This window comes from Mixophyes fleayi, chromosome 2, assembly GCF_038048845.1.
Source record: "Mixophyes fleayi isolate aMixFle1 chromosome 2, aMixFle1.hap1, whole genome shotgun sequence".
Classification (NCBI taxonomy): Eukaryota; Metazoa; Chordata; class Amphibia; order Anura; family Limnodynastidae; genus Mixophyes; species Mixophyes fleayi.
This window is the reverse complement of record NC_134403.1, coordinates 172,803,617-172,825,245: the sequence shown is the minus strand read 5'-3', so window position 1 is coordinate 172,825,245 and position 21,629 is coordinate 172,803,617. Positions and strand designations below refer to the sequence as shown.

Below are 21,629 nucleotides of genomic sequence, written 5' to 3'. Positions count from 1 at the left end.
AAATGGAAGAATCACTGAATGAAAAGAGTAGAAGGACTAAATAAGACCAAAAGATTTGTGGCTGCTTTAAAGATAAAAGGACTATACTCTGTTCTGAGTGATTTATAAATTGTGAACTGACAATGTCTTTCAAAACTTGTACGGGAAAAGGCGCACTTAGGAAGGGTAGACAGGCAAGAAAATATTGATCTTACTAATCTAAGAAGCAACAGTGCATAAATTTATAAGTGACTTATGAATGACACTCTACTATGTAATTTGTCATAGGTAAAAGAACCTGAGTAAAAACCTGTAGGTTGATCCTATCTGTTTTTAAATGACCCAGAGGCTTCTTCACCTGATAATGCGCTAATAAATGTCTGCTTGGATGAACGTGTACTTGAAATGTACTCTCAATGCACTCAAGCAAGTTTGAGAGTGTTAACCGCTCATCATAGAATGCTGCTTTTGGGATTAGAATATTGTGTATGTTTTCTAGTAATCAAGAGTAATCAATTGGTAAACAGTGAAAAGCAGGCCAGCGGTACTGCCTAGCGACTATTTTACTGCACCAACTGTATAAGTCCGGTTTGATACCAAAATTCTCTTCCTTTGTTATGTATATACTGCCAAATTAACATTTCTACGGTGAAATATATTTTTTGAGAAAAACCAGTTGAAGACTTTAGTGATCCCAGTTTTAGCAATAAACGTGCTGGTGTGGCTTGAAAAGACCAATTTATGGGCATTAACACTTTATTTGTATATCTGAGGTCATAAGTAGGTGGGCAGAGAGTTCCCTTAGTCTCCCCCTGATTTACTCAACATTACTCGGTGAAGATACTACAGGATCTTGACTAAGGTGGAAGAACTGTGCAGAAGATACAACGATGAGAACAACTGTGCAGAAGATACAACGATGAGAACTGCTATTCTGTAAAGTAAAACGCCTCTCCCCATAGACAAAGCTGGGAAAGGGATGTTATACTACTATTGTTGCATTACGTAAAATAACGATTATGATAACTTTAGCTAAAAATGGCAAGCTAATTCTGGCAAAAAGTGCAAAACTCCATATACTGTAACACCTCACAACACTATACTTATGTGAACACAAACAGAACATCTGTGCTGTTAACTTTCTACATTTGTTTTGTTCTTATTATTTCCATAATTCCAGCTATCATTATACAAAATTATAGAAATTATGAAACTCATATTATTAAGGATGAGAAGAGCTTCAGAATCCCAACATAAATTGTAGTAAATGTAATAAAATTAACCCATTATTATTAATCAAGGGGAAAATGGAGGAAAAAAGAAAAGATACATTTTTGCAAAAGTAGATAAACCGAGGCTGCAGGTGTTTGGATTAAACCAAGACATTTTTTTAGCCATACTTTAAATCCCAATTACATACATATATAAAATGGGTTATAAATTTATGACAAACATAAATGCATTTCTGCACACTCTTTGTTATAAAATAAAGTAACTTAATTATATTGTATGCAATATAAATTAATAAAAGAATGTACAATGTGTGAGCTATGCCACAATTGATCAAACTGCTATTAAGGTGTTTTTAAAATTACCTTTGCTAACTTAGTTACACAAAAGCAAATGCACCACTGTGTTATTAAAATTCCAAATGATTATTAAATTCTAGATGAGCCTTTCCCTCATGTCAGTACGTGCCTGTCTCGCATGTGGTGTAAAAGATACACTACTATAAAATCAGATGGTTACTTACTAAGACTGCTGAAAGATGTACATTTGCCATAGCAATCAATTAGCTTTCATCGTTCTCCTACAAGTTAGACAATGAAAGTAAACGTGTGATTGGTTCCTATTGTTTTAGTGCACATTTGCAATATTGAGCAATATTAGTAAATGACCCTGTCCTTATTACAAGTAGGGAGCTGCATGTGCTTGGAAAATACACCCAAAAGCTATACCTACACAAACTTTGAACAGTTTCCAAATTCAAAATTGAATATCATATTTACTATAAATGTACTAGATCTCATCAAAATCCTTGTGTTGTGAAGATCAGGTTGTCAATATGATGTACAGCCCACAACGAGCACTGTAATGCAAGCTAAATTGCCTGAGTCATGAGCAATGATAGTGTAATTCTACAGAAAATTGGAAATCAATTCCTGTCATTGCAGCATATAACTCCTTTATCAGAGTTCCAGTTCACCAATGCAATGCAGCCGGAGAGAGGTTTGAGCTGGCAATCATACCAATTTAACTCAATAAATGGAAATCATGTTTTAGTTACAGAGCTGGGGAAAACTCTGAGCAAATACAAGCTTTTTACAGTATTGAACTAGGGCTCTTTATCAACAGTAAAGAGTAGAGAAATGTCTGAAGTGGCACTCTGCCAACACACAGCTTGTGTAGATGTAGATACAACGCTAATGTTTTTTAAAACAAAATATGTGTAGCTATGTTCCGTAGAGGGGTGGTGGGGGGTATTTTGAATACCTTAAAACTTCTAATATATGGTGGAGCACCGAATTACTGAATAAAAATAATAAGAGAGTCAAACAGCTCTAACAATGTAGGAATAAAACCACTTTCCAGATATAAAACTTGAGTTTTACAAGGAATAGGTGGCCACTGGGTCTACTGCCAGTGTGATAGGTGTCCACGATTTATATTATGAGGGTAGACTATTATTTGAGTTCCTTGTCATTCATATGTAGTTTTTCTCTAGATTTCATATTAGTCCAAAAGGGACTCATTGGTGTGAACCAAGAGGGCATTTCCTACTTCTGGTATTCAAAGTGTAGAGTGCAGATGTGTGTGGACTTTTAATGATAGCCTCACTCTTCCCATTATGTTCTACAGCTGCTGTGTGCAGGGTCACATGGCTTCTGTATGTAACTAGGGACTTTCAACCACTGCCCAGCAAGAAAGTGATGTAGCCATAATATGCCTGATTCATTAAGGCAAGCAAAGCAAAAATAGGAGTAAATTTGCTCCTGGACAAACAATACAAGGGTTGCAATTTAGTTTATTATTGTCAGGCGCCGTCCCCGCCATTCCTCCACTCGGCGGGGACGGACGCCTGTCTCCGCTGCTTAGCCCGGACGGTTGCCGGGCAACCATACAGCCGCGCCGCCCAGTCCTGTCGGGCGCATACGCACGAGCCCCTTCCCGTTGCTAGGCAATGCTTCTATCGGCACTCGGCGTGCCTGATTCAGCCCTCCAATCCTAGCCTACCTGTCATTATTTAAACCTGGCTCTGGCGCCATTAGGGTGCCAGAGTAACAGGTTCCTGCCTCTAGCTCCATAGTGTTTGCTCCTTGTTGTTATCCGGCTTCCTCGACCATTCTCCAGTCTCTGCCTCCCAGTTGTGACCCGGTTTGCTGACCATGCTCTATTCTGTGTGCCCCACTGTGTTCCTGCGACCTTGGCTTGTTTGACAATTCTCCTGGATTCTCCCTCTGTACCACGCATACCGATTGGCTTGACCCGGACCGTCTGACTCTTCTTTCACGACACCGGCAACAGACTAATAGGACCGCGACCTGCGTACCCTGTGCAGGGGTCCCTGGCAAAAACCAGGGGTACGTTAGACTCCGCGCCTATCTGCTCAGTAGCGCCAATACTGGTTAGTGTTTATCTCTATTCGGGCCTGACAACTATTTTGCAGGTAAGGAAAATACTGGCTGCTTTTTCATGTAGCACAGAAATACTTGATAGCCTTATTTTTACACTGAAATTTAAAGTTGACCTAGGACATGCTTTACCCCCCAACTATAAATCTGTCCTCACATTTTAAATTTACCTCCCCTTCCAATGCAACATGGTTTTGCAAAGGTGCAAATTTACTCCTTTTGTTTGCTTTGCTCTCCTTAATGGCTCAGGCCCAATATGTGACCATTGCTCTAAGCAGACTGATCCCTTTACCCTAGTATACCCTCCCGAGAGACTCTCTGATGATACCATCACTAGTGACATTCACCAGCAAAAGAAAGGCTCTGGAATTAGAAAATAGTGATCTTACTTTAAACAAGTTAATCACACACTTAATTATAAAATGTGCCCATTAATGCAAACAACAAGTCCCACTTTCTCATAGACATTCCCGATTGTCATCAACAGAATGAGGTGTGGCAAAAATGTGACAAAAAAAACATGGCAAAGGTCTTGAGATTAAACCTTAATAGTGTATGTTTTAGATGGTTCTGGTGATGTTTGGATAAATCAGGGGAGGGGACCTATTATGTCCCAAATTTCGGGAACGTTTTCCCCATGTTTGTGTGACTTTCCTCTGGAAGCTCCTATTTCCTCCGACAGCCCAAAAACACACTGGTAGTTTAATTAGCTGACTAAAATAGACCCAAGTGTGTGTGTCTGTATGTGTGTTAGGGGATTCAGAGTGTAAGATCCAATGGAGCAGGGAATGATAAATATTCTCTGTGCAGAGCTGTGTAACCAGTTGGGTTGTAGTGGGCTGGTATACAGTGATATGCCATACTGTCACTTTTCCTACTGCTCTCATTGTAAGACTATCAAATCCCATTCACTTACATTTTCCATACCACCACCTATAAATTTCCATACCGTCACTTCTAAGTTTCCACTTTCACCACTGAGTGCAATATAAATAAACTATATATTCTTTTTTATTTATACAGTTTTCACTATAATTTTAAAACAGGATATACTACTAAATACATTTTAAAGTACATTTTGCTGTTACATTAGTTTTGGGACAATATATGAGAACATAATCATAAATTATGCAGTTTTATCTACTTTTCTCTCCATACACCCAAATCAAATCTTCATTCTAGTATAGTATAACAATTCAAGTAATGAAAAATTTCCCCATAGAGGACATGCAGTTTTCATGAGGTTAATCTGTGAGTTACATCACTGGGAGTATCCCATCTCTATCTCAAGTCAGTGGGCAAGACAACTATACAAACTGGGATCATAATGGTTGTTGGAATACGTGACTCTACCCACATCACAATCCTATATTAATCATTAAGGCCTCTTCAATACTTGACACTCTTTCAATGAAATCCTGAGACCTCTTGTCATTGGCTGCTGAGCCAGCAGGAATATAGCAACTGTCTCACTGTCCTAATGCTTAAGAAACATATGAAAGTAAAAGCAGAGGACTTATTTAGTAGACATTTGTTGGTATCTAGCACATAACCGGTGACAGCTGATAATCATAAAGTTTAGCACCCTATGTCTCTTAAACAGTTTTGACAACAACAATATAACAAATAATCATTAATTAAAATGTAATTAAACTTTTATTTGGATCGACATGCATGATCACCCAAGGCCCTGGAGATGCCACTAAGTTAAGAGGAACATGGCTTCCTGGACTCACAGCTTTAGAGGGAAGTGGATCCCTTATCAGGATTCACTCACAGGTCACCTCATTGTTCCACCAGTGACATGGGCTAGTCCCTTCTGCCTCCTGCAATAAACCCAGTTCAGAGAGTAGCAGTAGCTTTTCCTCCTCTATCTCCAGTAACAACCCGTCCTCTGACTATTTCAAAGTCCTTCAAACTATCGTTTTAGGACCACTCCTGTCATTATTTCCTTATTTCTCATTAAATACTTCTCGGTCGAACCTCATTTATGTCTTTATGAAAGCAAAGGGACTGTAATTGTTACAAGTGCAATTATTGTTCATTGAAATGTATTACTCTGATAGAAATAAATGTGGTCTCCCATAAAATGCATTTGAAAGGTAAAAAAGGTTTCACATTGAAAGGAGAAAAGGAGTAGACAATAAACCCAGGAACATGATTTCCACACCTTAAATCTCATTTAGATATGTTGTTCTGCAAAATTAAATCTCATTTTGGCATGTTAATGCAATACAAGGCTCATTAATTTGACTAGCCTGCACTCACAAAGGAATACCACAATCCCTCTAGCTCCTCCCAACTAAAGAAGCACAATTTTGCACTCCTGGACTCTGTGCATATTGGACCGTTACGGCACGGTCTTAGCATGTGCATAGGCCCGTGACATCGTACAACATAATTTGCTCTACATTGCTACATTTTGCAGCTCCCTAAATGATTTAAGAATCTCTCCAGATTGTTTACAAAATAAACCTCACTTGACCTTTTTTAAAAATAAATGTTCCAAGTCATTTGGAATGAACTCAAGCTAAAGGGCACAAGGGGAATCTTTACTCTATTGACAGCAGATGATACAAATATGTAATTTAAAAATGCCTTTCAGCATCTTTAAGATGTAAGTAAACCAGAAAATCCTCATTAAAGCAATATGTGCTGATTTGCACAATCTGTAAAACTTAACAAAAACTTCCTCAAACAGCTGCACATTTTTATAAAAATTAGATTTAGAAAGCTAAGTAAGTTAAGTAACAGTTGTGCAATTTGCCAAATGCTCTTTTGTTGACATATTTACAACTGGGTATTATTTACTTATTATTTTATATATATATTGTGAGTAATGAATGTGCTAAAATGTAAGTGTTTACAGACATATTTAATATCAAGTGTATTTAATTAATATGAAGTGTAAAGCAGCAGTTACAAAAACGATGCTTCATGTATGTTGTCATTGTACAGACGTCATCAACTTGGATTCATTATTTCCACATAAATCTATTTATACTTCCACAAGCACACAGATATTAATTAGGAGAGGTCTGAAAAGTCACAAGTTATTTGGGTAAGGAAAAATCACAATCATGTCCAAGAAAAAAATCTATTTTTAAAATGGTGTATTAGTGGAGGTTTTACAAATGTTTTATGTTAAATTCATTAAATAAAAGCAAAACCTTAAAAAATAAAAGAAAAAGACAAATTCCCCCAAAAAGTTTTTGTTTGCTTAAATTTGTGAATTGTACGGCAAGTAATAATCTGGGGGCAGTAGACACAACTTTTGTGAATTCTGTCTTATCTTTGGGAACTTGCCCTACACGAAGTGCAGGTGGGCTTATTTTTCATCTGTCACTAAACTTCAAAGTTTTTGGATCTAGATTGATGTACATTCCCATTGTCAAGACTCCCAGAAATGAAGGATTTATCGTTTCAAAAGAGCTGAAATAAATATTTATTGGTCACATTAAGGTGTACGCATTAATTTTTTGATGGCTCATTGCTTGACTAATGTGTTTGATGTTCACATTATCCTGTATTTACAAAAAAAGGATGATCATTAATCATCATGGACCTTACCAGCATTTTCTAATTTTTATATTTAAAAAAATTGCAGCATGGCAACCCTACAAAAGTGCCACCTGCACTCACACTCATAACATTGGCTGATACTGGCAATTTCATATGCTCTAAACATATGATATTAGTGGAGCTAGAATATTTATATGCATCTTCCTCTGACAGTTTTGGTACAAACAATTTGCTTCTTATTTATAATAGTGTCTAAATCTGTAACCACGTAATTAAAACTGAATGTGAGGAATTTTAGAATTATTATAGCGGATCTATAATAGTAAAATTCAATCAAGTAAAAATTGGTTAGCATTAGTTAATTAAACAAGCCCTATAGTGATATGTTTCTGTTGTTGAAATTATTTTTGAAGCATAGATATAATTGGACAATTTGTTAAAAGATACAGCTTATCCAATGATGAAATAATGTAAATCTGTGTGGCACAGGGAATCAATTCCATTACCTAGGAATGTCTCCGTGAGCTGGAGAAGTAGCGGCTCATGTTCTGCATGGGTTCTCATCCATATTTTGAGAGGCAATTTCCAATCCATGTCATCACTTGTCATAGCCAGGATACCCATACAGCACAAGACTGAAGGACTCACATTAGCTAATGTTTCAAGCTAAAAATGAAGCAAAAAAGAAATGACACAGGAACCTTAAGTAATAAAATTGATCTTGCCGGCTCATAGTTGTGCATCTTGTATGTGACCATAGTGCCACCATCTGTTCAAATACAAAATCAAGACAGCTCAAACCATGATATGTTGTTTTGCAGCAGCCAAAACTGTCATTTTTCTTTTAAAAAGAAATGGAACAAACAATTCAACCAAGTTACTTCAGTGATCACATTGTGGCTTATAATCAGGTAGATAGAGACAAAAATGTATAATCTAATTAATAAACTAAATAAATTATTTGGATACAGGATTGACTTCTGAGTTTATGACCTAACAGAGAACTTGCATGAATGTGAAACCTTGAAAGATGTGTGAATTATTCAAATAGAGAAAAATGTACTACATTCAGCAGTAAAATAATTTGGCATCTTGTACTGTTAGTTACATTTACATACTGTAGCTGTTTTGGTTGGGAAAAAAGACAAATGTTCAACCTTTTACCCTCTAAATCCACAACAGATCCAGAACAAAGCTCAAAAACAACTTTTAAAGCTTTGTCTAATTTTCCATGAAAGTAGAAATATTCCTTACTAACCCCATCCTGGCAGTCTGACAATTATACTATATTGTGTTATTAATGTCAGTAGCACTACATTTTTTTTTAAGAGAAATTAGTTCCTGTGGGAGTGCATTCTACAGTTTCACAGCCCTTACAGTAAAGAACCCTTTTCCCAGCTGGACACTGGTTCTCTTTGTGCATCCTCTGTGGTGACCTTAAACTGAACAAGTTGCTGCAGAATTTTCAATATAGGCAACTAATATATCATACTTGCCAACTCTCCCCGAATGTCAGGGAGACTCCCTGAAATAGGGGTGATCTCCCTCACTCCCTGAAGAGTCTGGCATTCTCCCTGATGCTGAGCCAGTGCAAGACGTGGTTGGCTTTGCCATCTGTGGCATGATGACACAGTTCAGAAATTGTGTCCTATGTCCATGTATTGATGCCTATGGAGGTGGCCATTTTCATGGAGACCAAGATTTAATCAAAGACTGACAGATAAGACAACATGACTTCAGTAATGGAGACAGAAATATAAAAGATACTTCAGTCTCTAGAGATTCATTAGCTGCTTTTCTTTAACGCATATTTGCCTACTCTCCCGGAATGTCCCATTGACTCCTGCATTTTTGGGAGACCTCCTGGGCTCCCAGGAGAGCAGGGCAACCTCCAGGTTCTCGCCCCCGAAATAGATAAGTGGCAGGGGCGGGGCTTAATGACGCAAATATCGCATCATCTTAGCCCCGTCCCTTACTGTAATTGCCCAAACTTGTGACAATCGTTTAGGGGGCCAGGGCCAAAAATAATGTGATTCATCAAGCCCCGCCCCCGCACGCCCACCTCCCCCAGGATCTCTCTGAAGCCAATGAGGAAAAGTTGGCAAGTATGTAATATATTTACTCATATTCCCCTTAATCTGCTCTTCTCTTAAATAAATATGTTTAGCTTTGACAGTCTTTCCTTGTATATATCTTCCATAGATTTTTATAAACAAAAAAAGTCCAGTCTTGCAACATAGGAATACCATATATGTTTCCTTTATAATCTATTTGGATAATATGTCCACAGAAAGCACAGTTCAGACACTATGACACATTACATACAGGGGCGAATGAAGAGTTGCACACAGTTTCCGTCTGAAACGCAGATGTAGATCTGCATCAGAAAAAAGACATTTTACATATCATTATCAGTTTTCCTGTCTCCTGACAGGAGTATGTGCATCTGAGTATTAGTGTAGATAAGTCGCATTTGCTCCAACATGCCACTTTCTTCCCCTATTCCACCTCTTCAAACCTACAGGGCCGCAAACGTCCGTAAGCGCAAGATGCCATAAAATGCGTATTTTATGCAGCATACCGAATGTTGTGTTCAACTCTACATGGGCCCCACAGTGTTTGGCATTGACTCTTGACAAAGAAAATGGAGACAAAGGCATCCATAAGTATTAAATCATATAATGAGATATAATCTCTCACATTTGTGGCACAATAAACCAAGCTGTGTACATTTTCAGCAGTTTTCACAAATTACTGGAAAATACAACACATGAAACAACATACAATTTGGTAATAACATTGTGAAAAATATTCATTCATGAATTTGGAGTAGTGGCCAGGGCCGTAACTAGGGCTGTGTGAGAGGGGTGACCGACCAGGGAGGCTCGGTTTAAGAATATTTTAGGTTCATTTGGTTAAAATTGAGGGCTAGGGGTGTTGTCAGTTTTTCCTCTCGCCCCAGGCGCTAAAATTGTAAGTTACAGCTCTGGTAGTGGCATGTGAATATTTACATGCTATAACATTAATTTGTAGCACACTTTTTTGAAATTTGTAATCTGTAATTCCCCTGAACACTGTATTAAACTATAGCTGTATTACTGTGTTCAGTGTCACATTGAGCGCACTCCATCAAGCTGTACTAACTTTGTAAGTGACCGATATTATCAGAAAGGGTATTACATAGGAATCCTGGTACATTGTGTGCAAAGTTTTTAAAAACAAACAAAAAAATCATTAAAAATTTGAAAGTAAAGACAATTCATCAAATTAAGCTTATTGGGGAAATTCAATGGCAGCAACACATGCAACTGCTCAAGTTATTTCAGTTAGCAAGACATCACAACATGAAATTATTACTTTTTTTAATTAAAGAATTGATTTGTAAATTAGAAACAAACTGACATTAGTTTTCAAATTACATTTTTCTATACGTTTTCATTCTTTAGATTAAAGTACAAAAATATCTGTTATTGACTAATTTATACAGATAAAGTCATTTTGACTATGTATTAGTGGTACTGATTTTGAAAGAAAATTGTTGAAATAAATTGTTTCGACTTACCTCCCACAAGAGAAGGAAGGAGTCTGGGATCCTTATACGTTCATTATTTTCACAGACAAAAAACTCTGACAAAAAAGTAACGTTTTACATATTATCTTGAAATACACGATTAATTATTTATACTTGTGCCTCTTGTGTCTCTTTACAATCCTCTAATACACAGTCACTGAAATAACAGGTGATCATTTTACTTTACTGCTCATCTTAGTGGCGGTAGTTCTATGTTACTTTAATGATACACAGTGTCACTGTTGTATCATGTAAACATATTAAGTTATTTATGTATTTAAACAACACATGACATTTGAAAAGCTCCACGAATTAAGATTCCCATTGCATCATTTATAAAAGACAGTTTTAAAAGATTATTGCTAACCCTAAAACACATTTGTTTTGCACAAAAGATAAAAAAAATGCGCAAATACGTCCGTAAAGTTATCCAAACAAGCAATAACGACCAGCAGCCTTAATTAGTTTCCATTCAGGGAACGTTTTGATGTTGTATGGGACTGATTAAAAATTTGGTCATCTGATGACTGTGAATTGGCATTATGTCATGCCAATACCATAACCACACTAAATGGGCCCCATGTGAAGTCTGGGTGTTACATCACTTATTGTGTTAAATCAATGTCAACTCTGAATACATAGTTGCTTAATGAATTGTAATGGTGGAAATTTGGTGCAAATTATCCATATCTCCATTGTTCTGTTCTTTAAAAAAATGTTATGGCTCTTATGGTTCTTACCTGCACTACAGAACAAGTTCTCCATAAGCTCCACTTCATGGCCATTAACCTAAATGAATATGATACATTTATTGATACAGTGTCATACATAACATTATACAGTGTTGGCAGTTAGTTAATATAGGACCATCAATGCTGATAGTAGAAATAGCACTTATGCTGCCTTTTAGCATTCAAAGCCTGTCCGAGGCAGCCAAGTCTCATTTATCCATGAGCAATTGATTTTGAAAATAGCCTCAGGTTATAAAATGAACCTATATAATATTTATTCTAAATAAATCAAAAACAGATTCTACAATGTGACTATTTGCTAGAAAAAAATGTGCACATTATAATGTGCTCAAACCTCATTAGACATCGGTGTTTATTTGCTGCATTACTTCATAGTATTTCAGAAATTCATTCTTGAAAGAAGAAAGCCTCAAAGTTAAGGCCTTTTATATATTTCCCCAATTAACAGAGCGGTGGGACTTCTTGGAGAGTCACACTCCCTGATTCCTAGTCCCTTACAGGACAGGTAATGTTACCCAGGCTTCTCTATTGGTGATTAAATTGTAGGAAGTTATTCAAAATTGTTAAGGGGCTCCTCCTGCTCATTACATGTATACTGACATTTATAAAAAAAATGTTTTATTTTATGACATGTAGTATAATTTATTAATCTGCTGACAGCAGATTGTTTCTAAGTGGAGCTTTTAGTCACTGATAAATTTGCTCACACAGTAATCAGCACTCTTAATATAGTGATCGCTACAAACTATTAAAAAGGTGCTAGCTAGCTTATAGAAGATAGGTAGATATATTGTGTTCTTAACTATGTATTCATGAAATAAACAGTAAATTCAGACGAAGTTGTATTTACAGAGCTTATATAAGTTGCATTGCGATGACAGTTTGACAGAACCCAGCATGAAGCCTCTATTACGTGCAAGCTTTGTTATCACCTATTGTTGTAAAACAACAGCTAAAGAACAGTAACAACATAACAAGTCTGCTTTGTGCTATTTTTCACCTCTCCATCTAAGTGCAGAATGTTCATTTGATTATCATCAACTATTGTACATGGCTGACAGTATGTTCTTAGCAATTGTGGCAACAGTCCATCGATCCATCTGAAAAATAAACAAAAGCTGTGCCTTAGCAGGCTAACACTTTAACAGCATTGTTATTTGTGACAGAGCACAAGTTCTACCTAGAATTTTTTACCATGCAGAAAAGGTTGTTCATATTCTAAGTATCACCTATACCATTTACTCCATTAATTAAATAAAGTTTTTGGTAAAAAAAAAATGTTTTAAATAAGCTTGGTTAAATCAAAATAAGCATTTTAATCTTTACATGCCTTACCAACCAAAATATGTATGACATAAAATAATATTTAAACAGACAACTTTTGTAAAGCAAAGTTACTCCCATATCATGTGTAAAATAAGGATACTCTCAGGTAACCTGTGCAAAACAAGGATACTCCCATGTTATATGTGTACATCAAGGATGCTCCCATGTCAGATGTGCAAAACAAGGATCAGCAGCAGCTATTTAAATTGCGCCACTAATTCCACAGCGCTGTACAGAGGACTCACTCACATCAGTCCCTGCCCCATTAGAGCTTACAGCCTAAATTACAGAGGTATGAATGAATAGAGTTAGACATTTATAAAAGTAAACAGGCATAGGTGGCCTGCACCCATACTACAAAACTTCAAAGACTACGCACAAAATACATTTTGAACGTTACAAGGCCTCCATCATAGACAGTGAAGCTACAGTAACAGGCAGAGGTAATTGAATGGACAATGGTGTGAATGAATAGAGTTCGACAAAAAAGTTAAAGTTAAAGCTGCACCCAAACTAAAAAATTCAAAGACTAGTACTATGCACTTGCGACATGGCCCAGAGGTGATCTGAAAATGCACTGGTGGTGTGTTGTGTAGTGTAGTATTTAGGGTGGGGTGCAGTGTATGGGGTAAGTAAGAATAAGAAATTAATTTAATTAGATAAATTAAACAGCAAAAACTATAGTGTGTGGCATATAAGGTTCAAGATATAAAAATGTTGACACATTACGCACACATTACATTTGGAGTGTTAGACAACATGCAGACTTTGGCTAAAATTGGTGAACATTTGAACATAATTTAACACATCTAGAGTGAAAACTAGAAATTATTGGAAATAAATGTTAATGCTATAAATGGAAATATAGGAGCAAAAACAGGTCAAAATCACATAATTTTACCTATTTTTCAAAATGTTCAATTAAATCCAGATCCAGAACCAAAACCTTTCAAGATTTTTGGGCAAAACCAGTAACAAAACTAAAACACGAAGACGTTTCAGAACTCAAACCACATCCAAAGTCAAAACACAGGGGTCAGCGCACATCTAATATTTATTAAACACTGCAGGAGGACATGCACAAGCAATGGTAGATATATGGTAGAAAATAATAAAATGCAACTCACACACATCAGTCCCTGCCCTATTGGAGCTTACAGTCTAAATCCCCTAACATACACACACAGAGCGACAGAGAGTAAGGTCAATTTAATAGCAGCCAATTAACCTACTAGTATGTTTTTGGAGTGTGGAAGGATACCGGAGCACCCGGTGGAAACGCACGCAAACACGACGAGAACATACAAACTCCACACAGATAAGGCCAGTCAGGAATCGAGCTCATGACCCCAGAGCTGTGAGGCAGAAGTGCTAACCACTAAGCCACTGTGCTGCCACACACAGATGTTTCATATATTATTGCAGTCTTTTAATTAACTATGGATGCGCTGGCAATATCTTTTATTTGGTTTTAACTATATTCTTTATAGCAGTTCTTCATTTCTGGATTTCGTTATAATTAGTTTGTATTACATATGCTAAAACAAAAAAGTTTGCAAATAATAATAAATAGGCCTGTATGTTTTTATTTCTAACAGCCTCTTCGTGGAGATAAGTAACATTTTTTTATTGACACTCATTTAAATAATTTGGATGTAATTGTGAATCCTTTCTTTCAGGAGTAGATTGAAGTAAATACATTTTTAGGAAGGATTCTAAACAGGCAAAATATAAAATAGTATACTTTTCCATTATTCTTCCCACAGTTACTTCCATCAAATTGGCGTCAGCCCATGAAATTACCTGAAAAATCAATTGGCTAGATTTCCTAAATATAGCAATAGCAAGTGTATTGATTTGCTTTAACGAACAACATAGTTATATTTTTTATATATCACATGGGGCTTCTCAGATCTCAAATAATGCCGATATTGGTAGACTCAGTGCAACCTGTATTTAAGAACAATTGACATTCCAGTCACTCTTAGATCCAGGTTACATTGTCTCTGTAAGTACTGGGAGGCAGAGGAGATCAGAGACAGATTTACCTTACAGCTCCACTTCACTCTCGCTAAGGGAAATCCCTTCAATTTACTTCTATGTGGAAGCTTGCACTTACACATTGATCTGTGCACAGTATTCACCAATGATTGTGTGACCCAGAAACAAAAATAATGTCTCAAGCCACATCAGTGGAACCCAAGGTTGTCATTGACAGCTGAATTCCTAGTGTTGGTCCATGTACTGTGCGGAGTCTAGCCATAATCAATAGAGGCCAGAAACAGGTTAGTTCATAGTTCAGACAATTTTCTTCACTTTATTCAAGATCTACTGTACCAGCAATGCAGTAAATAATTAATTAGGCTTCTTTTACAGAAAGAAAATTAAATTGACAAGAGACATCTGACCCAACACTGGCTATATGTTTGAGAACAACTGTTATATAAATTAGTTCAGTATGGTGAAATGGTAACCTCTTCTATAGTATAGCAGCACAATATTCAAATATTGTGCTGATTTCCTTTAAATTGGGTACTAAAAAACATATATATAATAAAACCAGTACTGTATTTTCAAATAATATAAATTGCTTTTTAACCTCCAGCCATCTATGCCTCTAGCATGTTCCTTTGAGTCTTGAAAAATCTTACATTCGTAATCTACTTACACAGTACTTATCACAACCAACAAGATACAGTCAAATTAACTGTGAAATGGTATGTTATAGACAGAGTGCACTATAGTTAGAGAACTGAAACCATAAATGTAGTGAAAATGCTATTTACAGCAAGTACATTTTCCATTATTATATGTTAGCAGGTAAAAATGGACCATAGTAGTACTGCAATTATAAAATGGGTAAAGGAATGCTGTTGGTCTCGTCTGAAAATGTATAGTTTAATTTTTTTAAAACCTTTGAAGTCAAGAGACATTATCGTGACATAATACAATCTATAAAATAATAATAAGATGTAAGATGAAATAGGCATGGAACATTAAAATAAATTAGCCTAATTAATCATTTAAATGACTTACTAAAATAAATCAATATATACCAAACTGAGCTACTAATATCACCTAGGCACCCAATGATGTTATTCCCCATTACAATTCTTAATACTAATTCATCCTGTTCCTCATGCCTGATATTTAGCTGCTATCATCTACTTTACCCTTTAATTTTCTCAACATATTTAATCAATTTGATAATATTCACCCATTTCATTGTGGCTCAATTGATATATTTTTATACAAGCGTTAATACTTACTCAGCAGTATTACTGTAAACTACTAACAAGCATCCCAATAACACAACTTCCTACTCTTCTTTCTAAAGTAAGAATTGGGAGATTAAGAAGAACTTGCATATATTGTTAACTAATAAATTCCAACAGCATTAGCTATATGGCTAGACCAGTGGTCAGGGAACAGGGGTAAATTACCCCAAATGGGGTAAAAATGAAATTCCTGGGGGTAATGCTGCCGATTCACATGCTGTCAGTTGGATTGTAGACCCCTTTAAATGTGAAATTGCTGTTGTACCAGAAGAACCTCAAGGGTTGGCAAAGGCACTTCTTGAGCTTTGATGCAATAATGAAGCACGTATTGCATTTGAAAACAAAGCAGATCTGTCATATTTTTGGATGTCAACAGCTGCAAAGGCATTCAAAATTACACATGAGGAGACAGTCAAAAAGTTGCTGCTTTTTGCAACAACCTACCTTTGCGAACAAGGATTTTCCACTCTAATGAACATAAAAACAAAGCGGAGAAATCGATTGGACGCTGAAGACTGTATCTAAATTGCTCTGACATCAAAATGCCCCAATATTTATGCTCTCGTATCAAAAAGGAAGCAACATCATTTCTCCAAAACCTGAAGTTTTGAAGTTAAAGCTTTCAAAGCAATTTTGAATAAATTCAATAAAATTTTGAATTCCAATAATTAACAATATATGATTTCCTTCCCTTCAAATCAAGGGGGTAACATCGGCGTATTTAAATATATTTTGGGGTAAAAGGTAAAAAAGTTCCCTGACCCCTGGGCTAGACTGAGAGTAGAACAATTGTTTGCCATACACGTGTGATGGTGTAGTACACTGTCTTCTAGAATGAATGCCATCCCTTTTTTATCCACTGATTAATCCAGATCTAGCTGATGATTGCAAAACAAATCTGGTTGGTCAAACACTTGAATGAATTCAGATTATTCTTACCCAGTGCTTTTATTCATGAACCCCAAAAAGTGTCCAGACTGGAGAGCTTTGGTGTATACAGTATCTGTCCTGACTTTTTTCCCTTCTCCTCTGAGTGTTTCCAGGAATGTTTTAATACACGTAGTCTTCCCACATCCTGCAGGGCCTGTTACCACCACCTGAGCAAAGAATGAAAATATAACTGCATGCTAAGTACTTCTTTCATTCCATATTCATGTCATGGATCTGCAAAATGATATTGGCGATGCCATTAATTCTTCCCTGTAACTGTGTGGAATACATGGTCATCATGTTAACTTCTCTCTTGACCATGATGCATTTCTTGTGTGATAATTAACCAACAGAGCAAACCAAATCCTAATGTCTTAAAAGATTTGGTTTAAGAATACACATTCTGCATTACCATCACCTATAAGACGATGGATATTTTGTATTGTTAGATGTTAACGATCGCTTGTACACAATCTTCAGCTTGTGTTACTGACACTCCCAAGGCTCTGCTAGCTGAGGGATGACTGGAATATGTTTGCTGATATTGTACGTGGTATGCTAGGCGCCTGCACTTCATGGATATCTAGCCTGCAGCAAGAGCAATCATTCCAATAACTTTGATGATGCATTCAAATTAGTCATTATGAGCTACATCTGTACTTACTGTTTGGTACTTTGGTGCCAGATGAACCAGATGGGAAACTTTGAATACAAATGTGTTACTTGGAAAAATATGACATTTTTCTCCAGCTTTTATTATGGCACTCGGGACATTTCCTTCTTCTGTACATTCAGATGAGGGAACCTGCTGTCCAGGACCATATTTTGCAACAATGACTGCAGGGATCAGACCATCTGGAGCCAAAGACATAACAGATTTAGTGGCAGAGAATAGTTTATACTGCGGCACACTAAAAAAGCTCATTTACAAAAAATAGCCTCTGCTTTTTTAATATGTGCATTTACTCTAAGTATATAAATTGTTACAGTCATAAACTGCACACAATTCCTACTCATATATTTAATTAGTTCTCAATATATTGAATAATATCCTTTAAATCACCAAAAGTACATGTTTAGTAAATCACAAATGAGACATGTCACATATGGGATGCTCCTTTACTGTTTAGGTGTGCATGATATAAATAATTTCTGTATTTATACATATATGTGTGATATTAAAATGTGTGTACAAAACTGATGTTTATATAGATATAAACACTTCTAAACAATATCTGTATTACAAGTAGTGATGTCATAAAATTGATAGGTATTGTCATTCCTTTTGAAAACATATCTATTTATAAAGAATAACACACAACACATCCTAAATTAAAAATATTAGAAATCATCTTATATGTCTTATTATATATCCTCAGAACTCATTTTTAATGTTTGAATGATGGCTGATAAAAGTTTATTTTACCCACATGTTGTTCTCACCAAAAAATGTTGTCTGAACCCACTTACTATAGGTGACCAGGTTAATGTGCTCTTCACCTATAGGAGCCCCTATTCCATTACTGTGCTTACTGATATGCAGTTATCCACATTTCTTGAGCACAAGTCAGAAATGTTTATTATTTATGAAGGAAGAGAACCAGACACTCCTGGCAGAGATAACAATAAGCAGTAGGAGTCTCAGCTGAACGACGAAGTAAAGCACAGAAAGCACAGGCAAGAACAAGGTCAAAGGTCAGGTTTGCTCAGAAATGTACAGCAAGGCAACAGAATACAATCCAAATTAATAGTTCAATTCTAGGCAGAGGTCAAGACAGGCAACAATTAAACGGTGTCCAAAGTAGGCAAACTGTCAAACACAGTAAAGGTCAGAGGAGTCAGTGTAATCAGGTATCCCAAACAGAACCTACCATGGACAATAACCCCATGCCAGTTCTGGGGTTAAATAGTTATCATATTTATAAGGCACCACTCTGCAGCACTAGTTGGCATAACAAATCATACAAAAAACATACCATACATAGAAACAAAACAAGAGCATACAAGGTTGACATGAGACAGAGTGTAGAGAGGGCCCTCAATATAGGGGGAGAGAGTAATGCTAAGACAATAGAAACTAGAGGGATGGTATGGTAGCTGGCAGTGCCCAGCAGGTAAGGTAGCAGGTGAGGGTAGGAAAGGCATTAGTGAAGGGGTGGATTTTGAGACAGTGCTTGAAATATTGAAGGTTGGAGGAGAGTCTGTCCATGTGGGATAAGGCTACTTCACACCGAAACTGAGAGTTTCACATGTTAAAATAATTTGAAACCAATCAGGTAACTAAAATGGAGTCCACCTCATAGCCTAAACTTACTATAAAATATTTGCATATGAGTAAAATACCATAAATACAGAAATATTGTCTCTTTTGTAACTCTTACCTCAAGATAGAAACCACCAATTTAGATTATGCAGCATTTTGTTAATGATTTCCCTCCGTAACTTGCTGCCTGAGGCACTTGCCTTAGTTAGCCTTATTAGAGGCAGACCCCTACCTATTCATTCAAGATACATTTACAGGAAATATGCAGGAAAACATTTACATTATTTTTTTCTGTAGTATTCATGTATTTGGTAATCTACACAAAACTTACCCAAATTATTGGTAACCATGTCACTGCCATGTGAGGTATTCAGGGACATTACTGCATATGGCCATTCAGCAGCCACAAAAGAGCTTAATAGATGTGCTCTATCTTCTGATAATTGTGTCAACCAGCAATTCTGTATCGCAGTGACCACTGCTCTGTCCTCAAGACTTCGCTGCCAATTGTCATCACCGCCTGCAAATTCTTGTTCTGAAAAATAAGATCAATATTTTGACAACATGGCAATTTACCAAAAATATTCCCTATCTCTCAGATTTCCTCTATCACATAATTTTAGCAAGAGATAACAAGAAATGTGTTTATCTGTATTTTTTTCTATATATAAAGATGTTATATCACCCTAATGTCAGTGGATTCTGAGTGATATGCAGGGACAGAATAGTACATAACCGCCCCAATAGCAAAATTTGATTAGTGGCCCCATAATGCATTATTATCTCCTGGTCCCTCCTTCAGTCCTCGATAGAATAGAGCAGGACCATTTCTGAGCATGCATGCTCTGGCACTTGTGCCCAGTACGAATGTGTGAAACTGGCACATGCTCTGAAGATGTCATCATCATTATCAGCTATTTATATAGCGCTGTACAGAGAACTCACATCAGTCCCTGCCCCATTGGAGCTTACAGTCTAAATTCCTTAATATAGACACAATCACAGAGAGAGAGAGACTATAGTCAATTTGATAGCAGCCAATTAACCTACTAGTATGTTTTTGGAGTGTGAGAGGAAACAGGAGCACCTGAAGGAAACCCACGCAAACACAGGGAGAACATACAAACTCCACAAAGATAAGGCCATGGTCAGGAATCGAAATCATGACCTCTATGCTGTGAGACAGAAGTGCTAACAACTAAGCCACAGTGTTGCCCTAAATGTCTCTGCATTGCTATATTTGAGAGCAGAGTGGAGGGTCCAGGAGGTGGGGGCAGCCCAGCATTGTCAGGCCACCTTACCAACGGGTTCTGTAGATGCCGCACCTTGTGCACCTCCTACAGTTCCATTCATGGAAATATATACAAACAAATGGTATTGTGATTCCTTCAGCATGGATCAGTGCTTTGTGGACTTTCATTTTACATATATCTAATTACGATTATTATGTTGCACAGAGATATTTTATGATAAAATAAATACGAGTATGTAGTCCTGGATCTGGCACAAGTAGCCAAAGCCCTGGACCTTCATAAATGAAAAGAATGTCAAGTGAAACTATTTTGTAAAAAAAGCCTTGAAAAAGATCTATGCTTAGTTCGAAACGTGTTGGTTATTGTTTGGTATATATTGAACTGCCTTCTGTTTACCAACCCCCTGGAGCCACTATACAAGCAAGATTGGATCTAGAAAATATTGGATTCTTTTGTTATATGCAGCTGAAAGGAGAGATTCTGGTAGGAAGATTGGCTGTTATCAAAAGTACCTTGTATGGGATGTATTTTGTTTTATAAAGTTTTTAAAGTTTTTAAAATATTTTGCATAAAATTTTTTAAAAGGGTAATCTGCCTAGATTCGGCCTTTGTTTTCTTTTATCTCCTATTCAATTAATTAATATTTGGGAGTAATAAGAAAGAAAAAAGAACGAAAAGACCCTTGATTGAAGTTAGCCACATTACCCTGAATAAGCCTAATCTTGACTGATCTTGGAAGCTAAGCAGGATTGGGTCCAGTCAATACTGGGCTGGGAGACCATCCGGATATATGATAAAGAGATGTGATTGATTTATCAATATAAGAAGAAAGAGTATACAAGAGAAGAGAGAATGTAAAGACCCTTTATTGAAGTTGATTGTCCTCTGACTCTTGATGTAAGCATAACACCTAGGGGGGATCATAAGACACCTATCCATTCAGGATATATGACATCTGAGTGCTTCAAAGATTTTATGTAACTATTTTGATTCACTTCACTATATATGTTACATATGTCTATGGGGAATTTTCCTATATGTTTTTCTGACATTTAGTTTGCACCTTGTATGACAAATTACTGAGCGCCATTTTACAAATCATTGTATGTCCAAATTGATTTAG

At 36.5% G+C, this 21,629-nt stretch overlaps 1 protein-coding gene across 1 annotated transcript in view; it reads right to left on the bottom strand.

The window, feature by feature from the left end:
- LOC142139871 (uncharacterized) overlaps positions 1-21,629 on the bottom strand; it is a 481,886-nt gene that overhangs the window by 268,330 nt on the left and 191,927 nt on the right. Inside the window, exons 46-52 of the mRNA XM_075197730.1 lie at positions 19,585-19,788; positions 17,655-17,845; positions 17,000-17,157; positions 12,457-12,556; positions 11,445-11,493; positions 10,696-10,760; positions 7,640-7,799 (exon numbers count right to left, since the gene is read on the bottom strand). Coding sequence (XP_075053831.1) covers positions 7,640-7,799; positions 10,696-10,760; positions 11,445-11,493; positions 12,457-12,556; positions 17,000-17,157; positions 17,655-17,845; positions 19,585-19,788 — 927 coding nt within the window. The remainder of the gene's footprint in view (positions 1-7,639; positions 7,800-10,695; positions 10,761-11,444; positions 11,494-12,456; positions 12,557-16,999; positions 17,158-17,654; positions 17,846-19,584; positions 19,789-21,629) is intronic.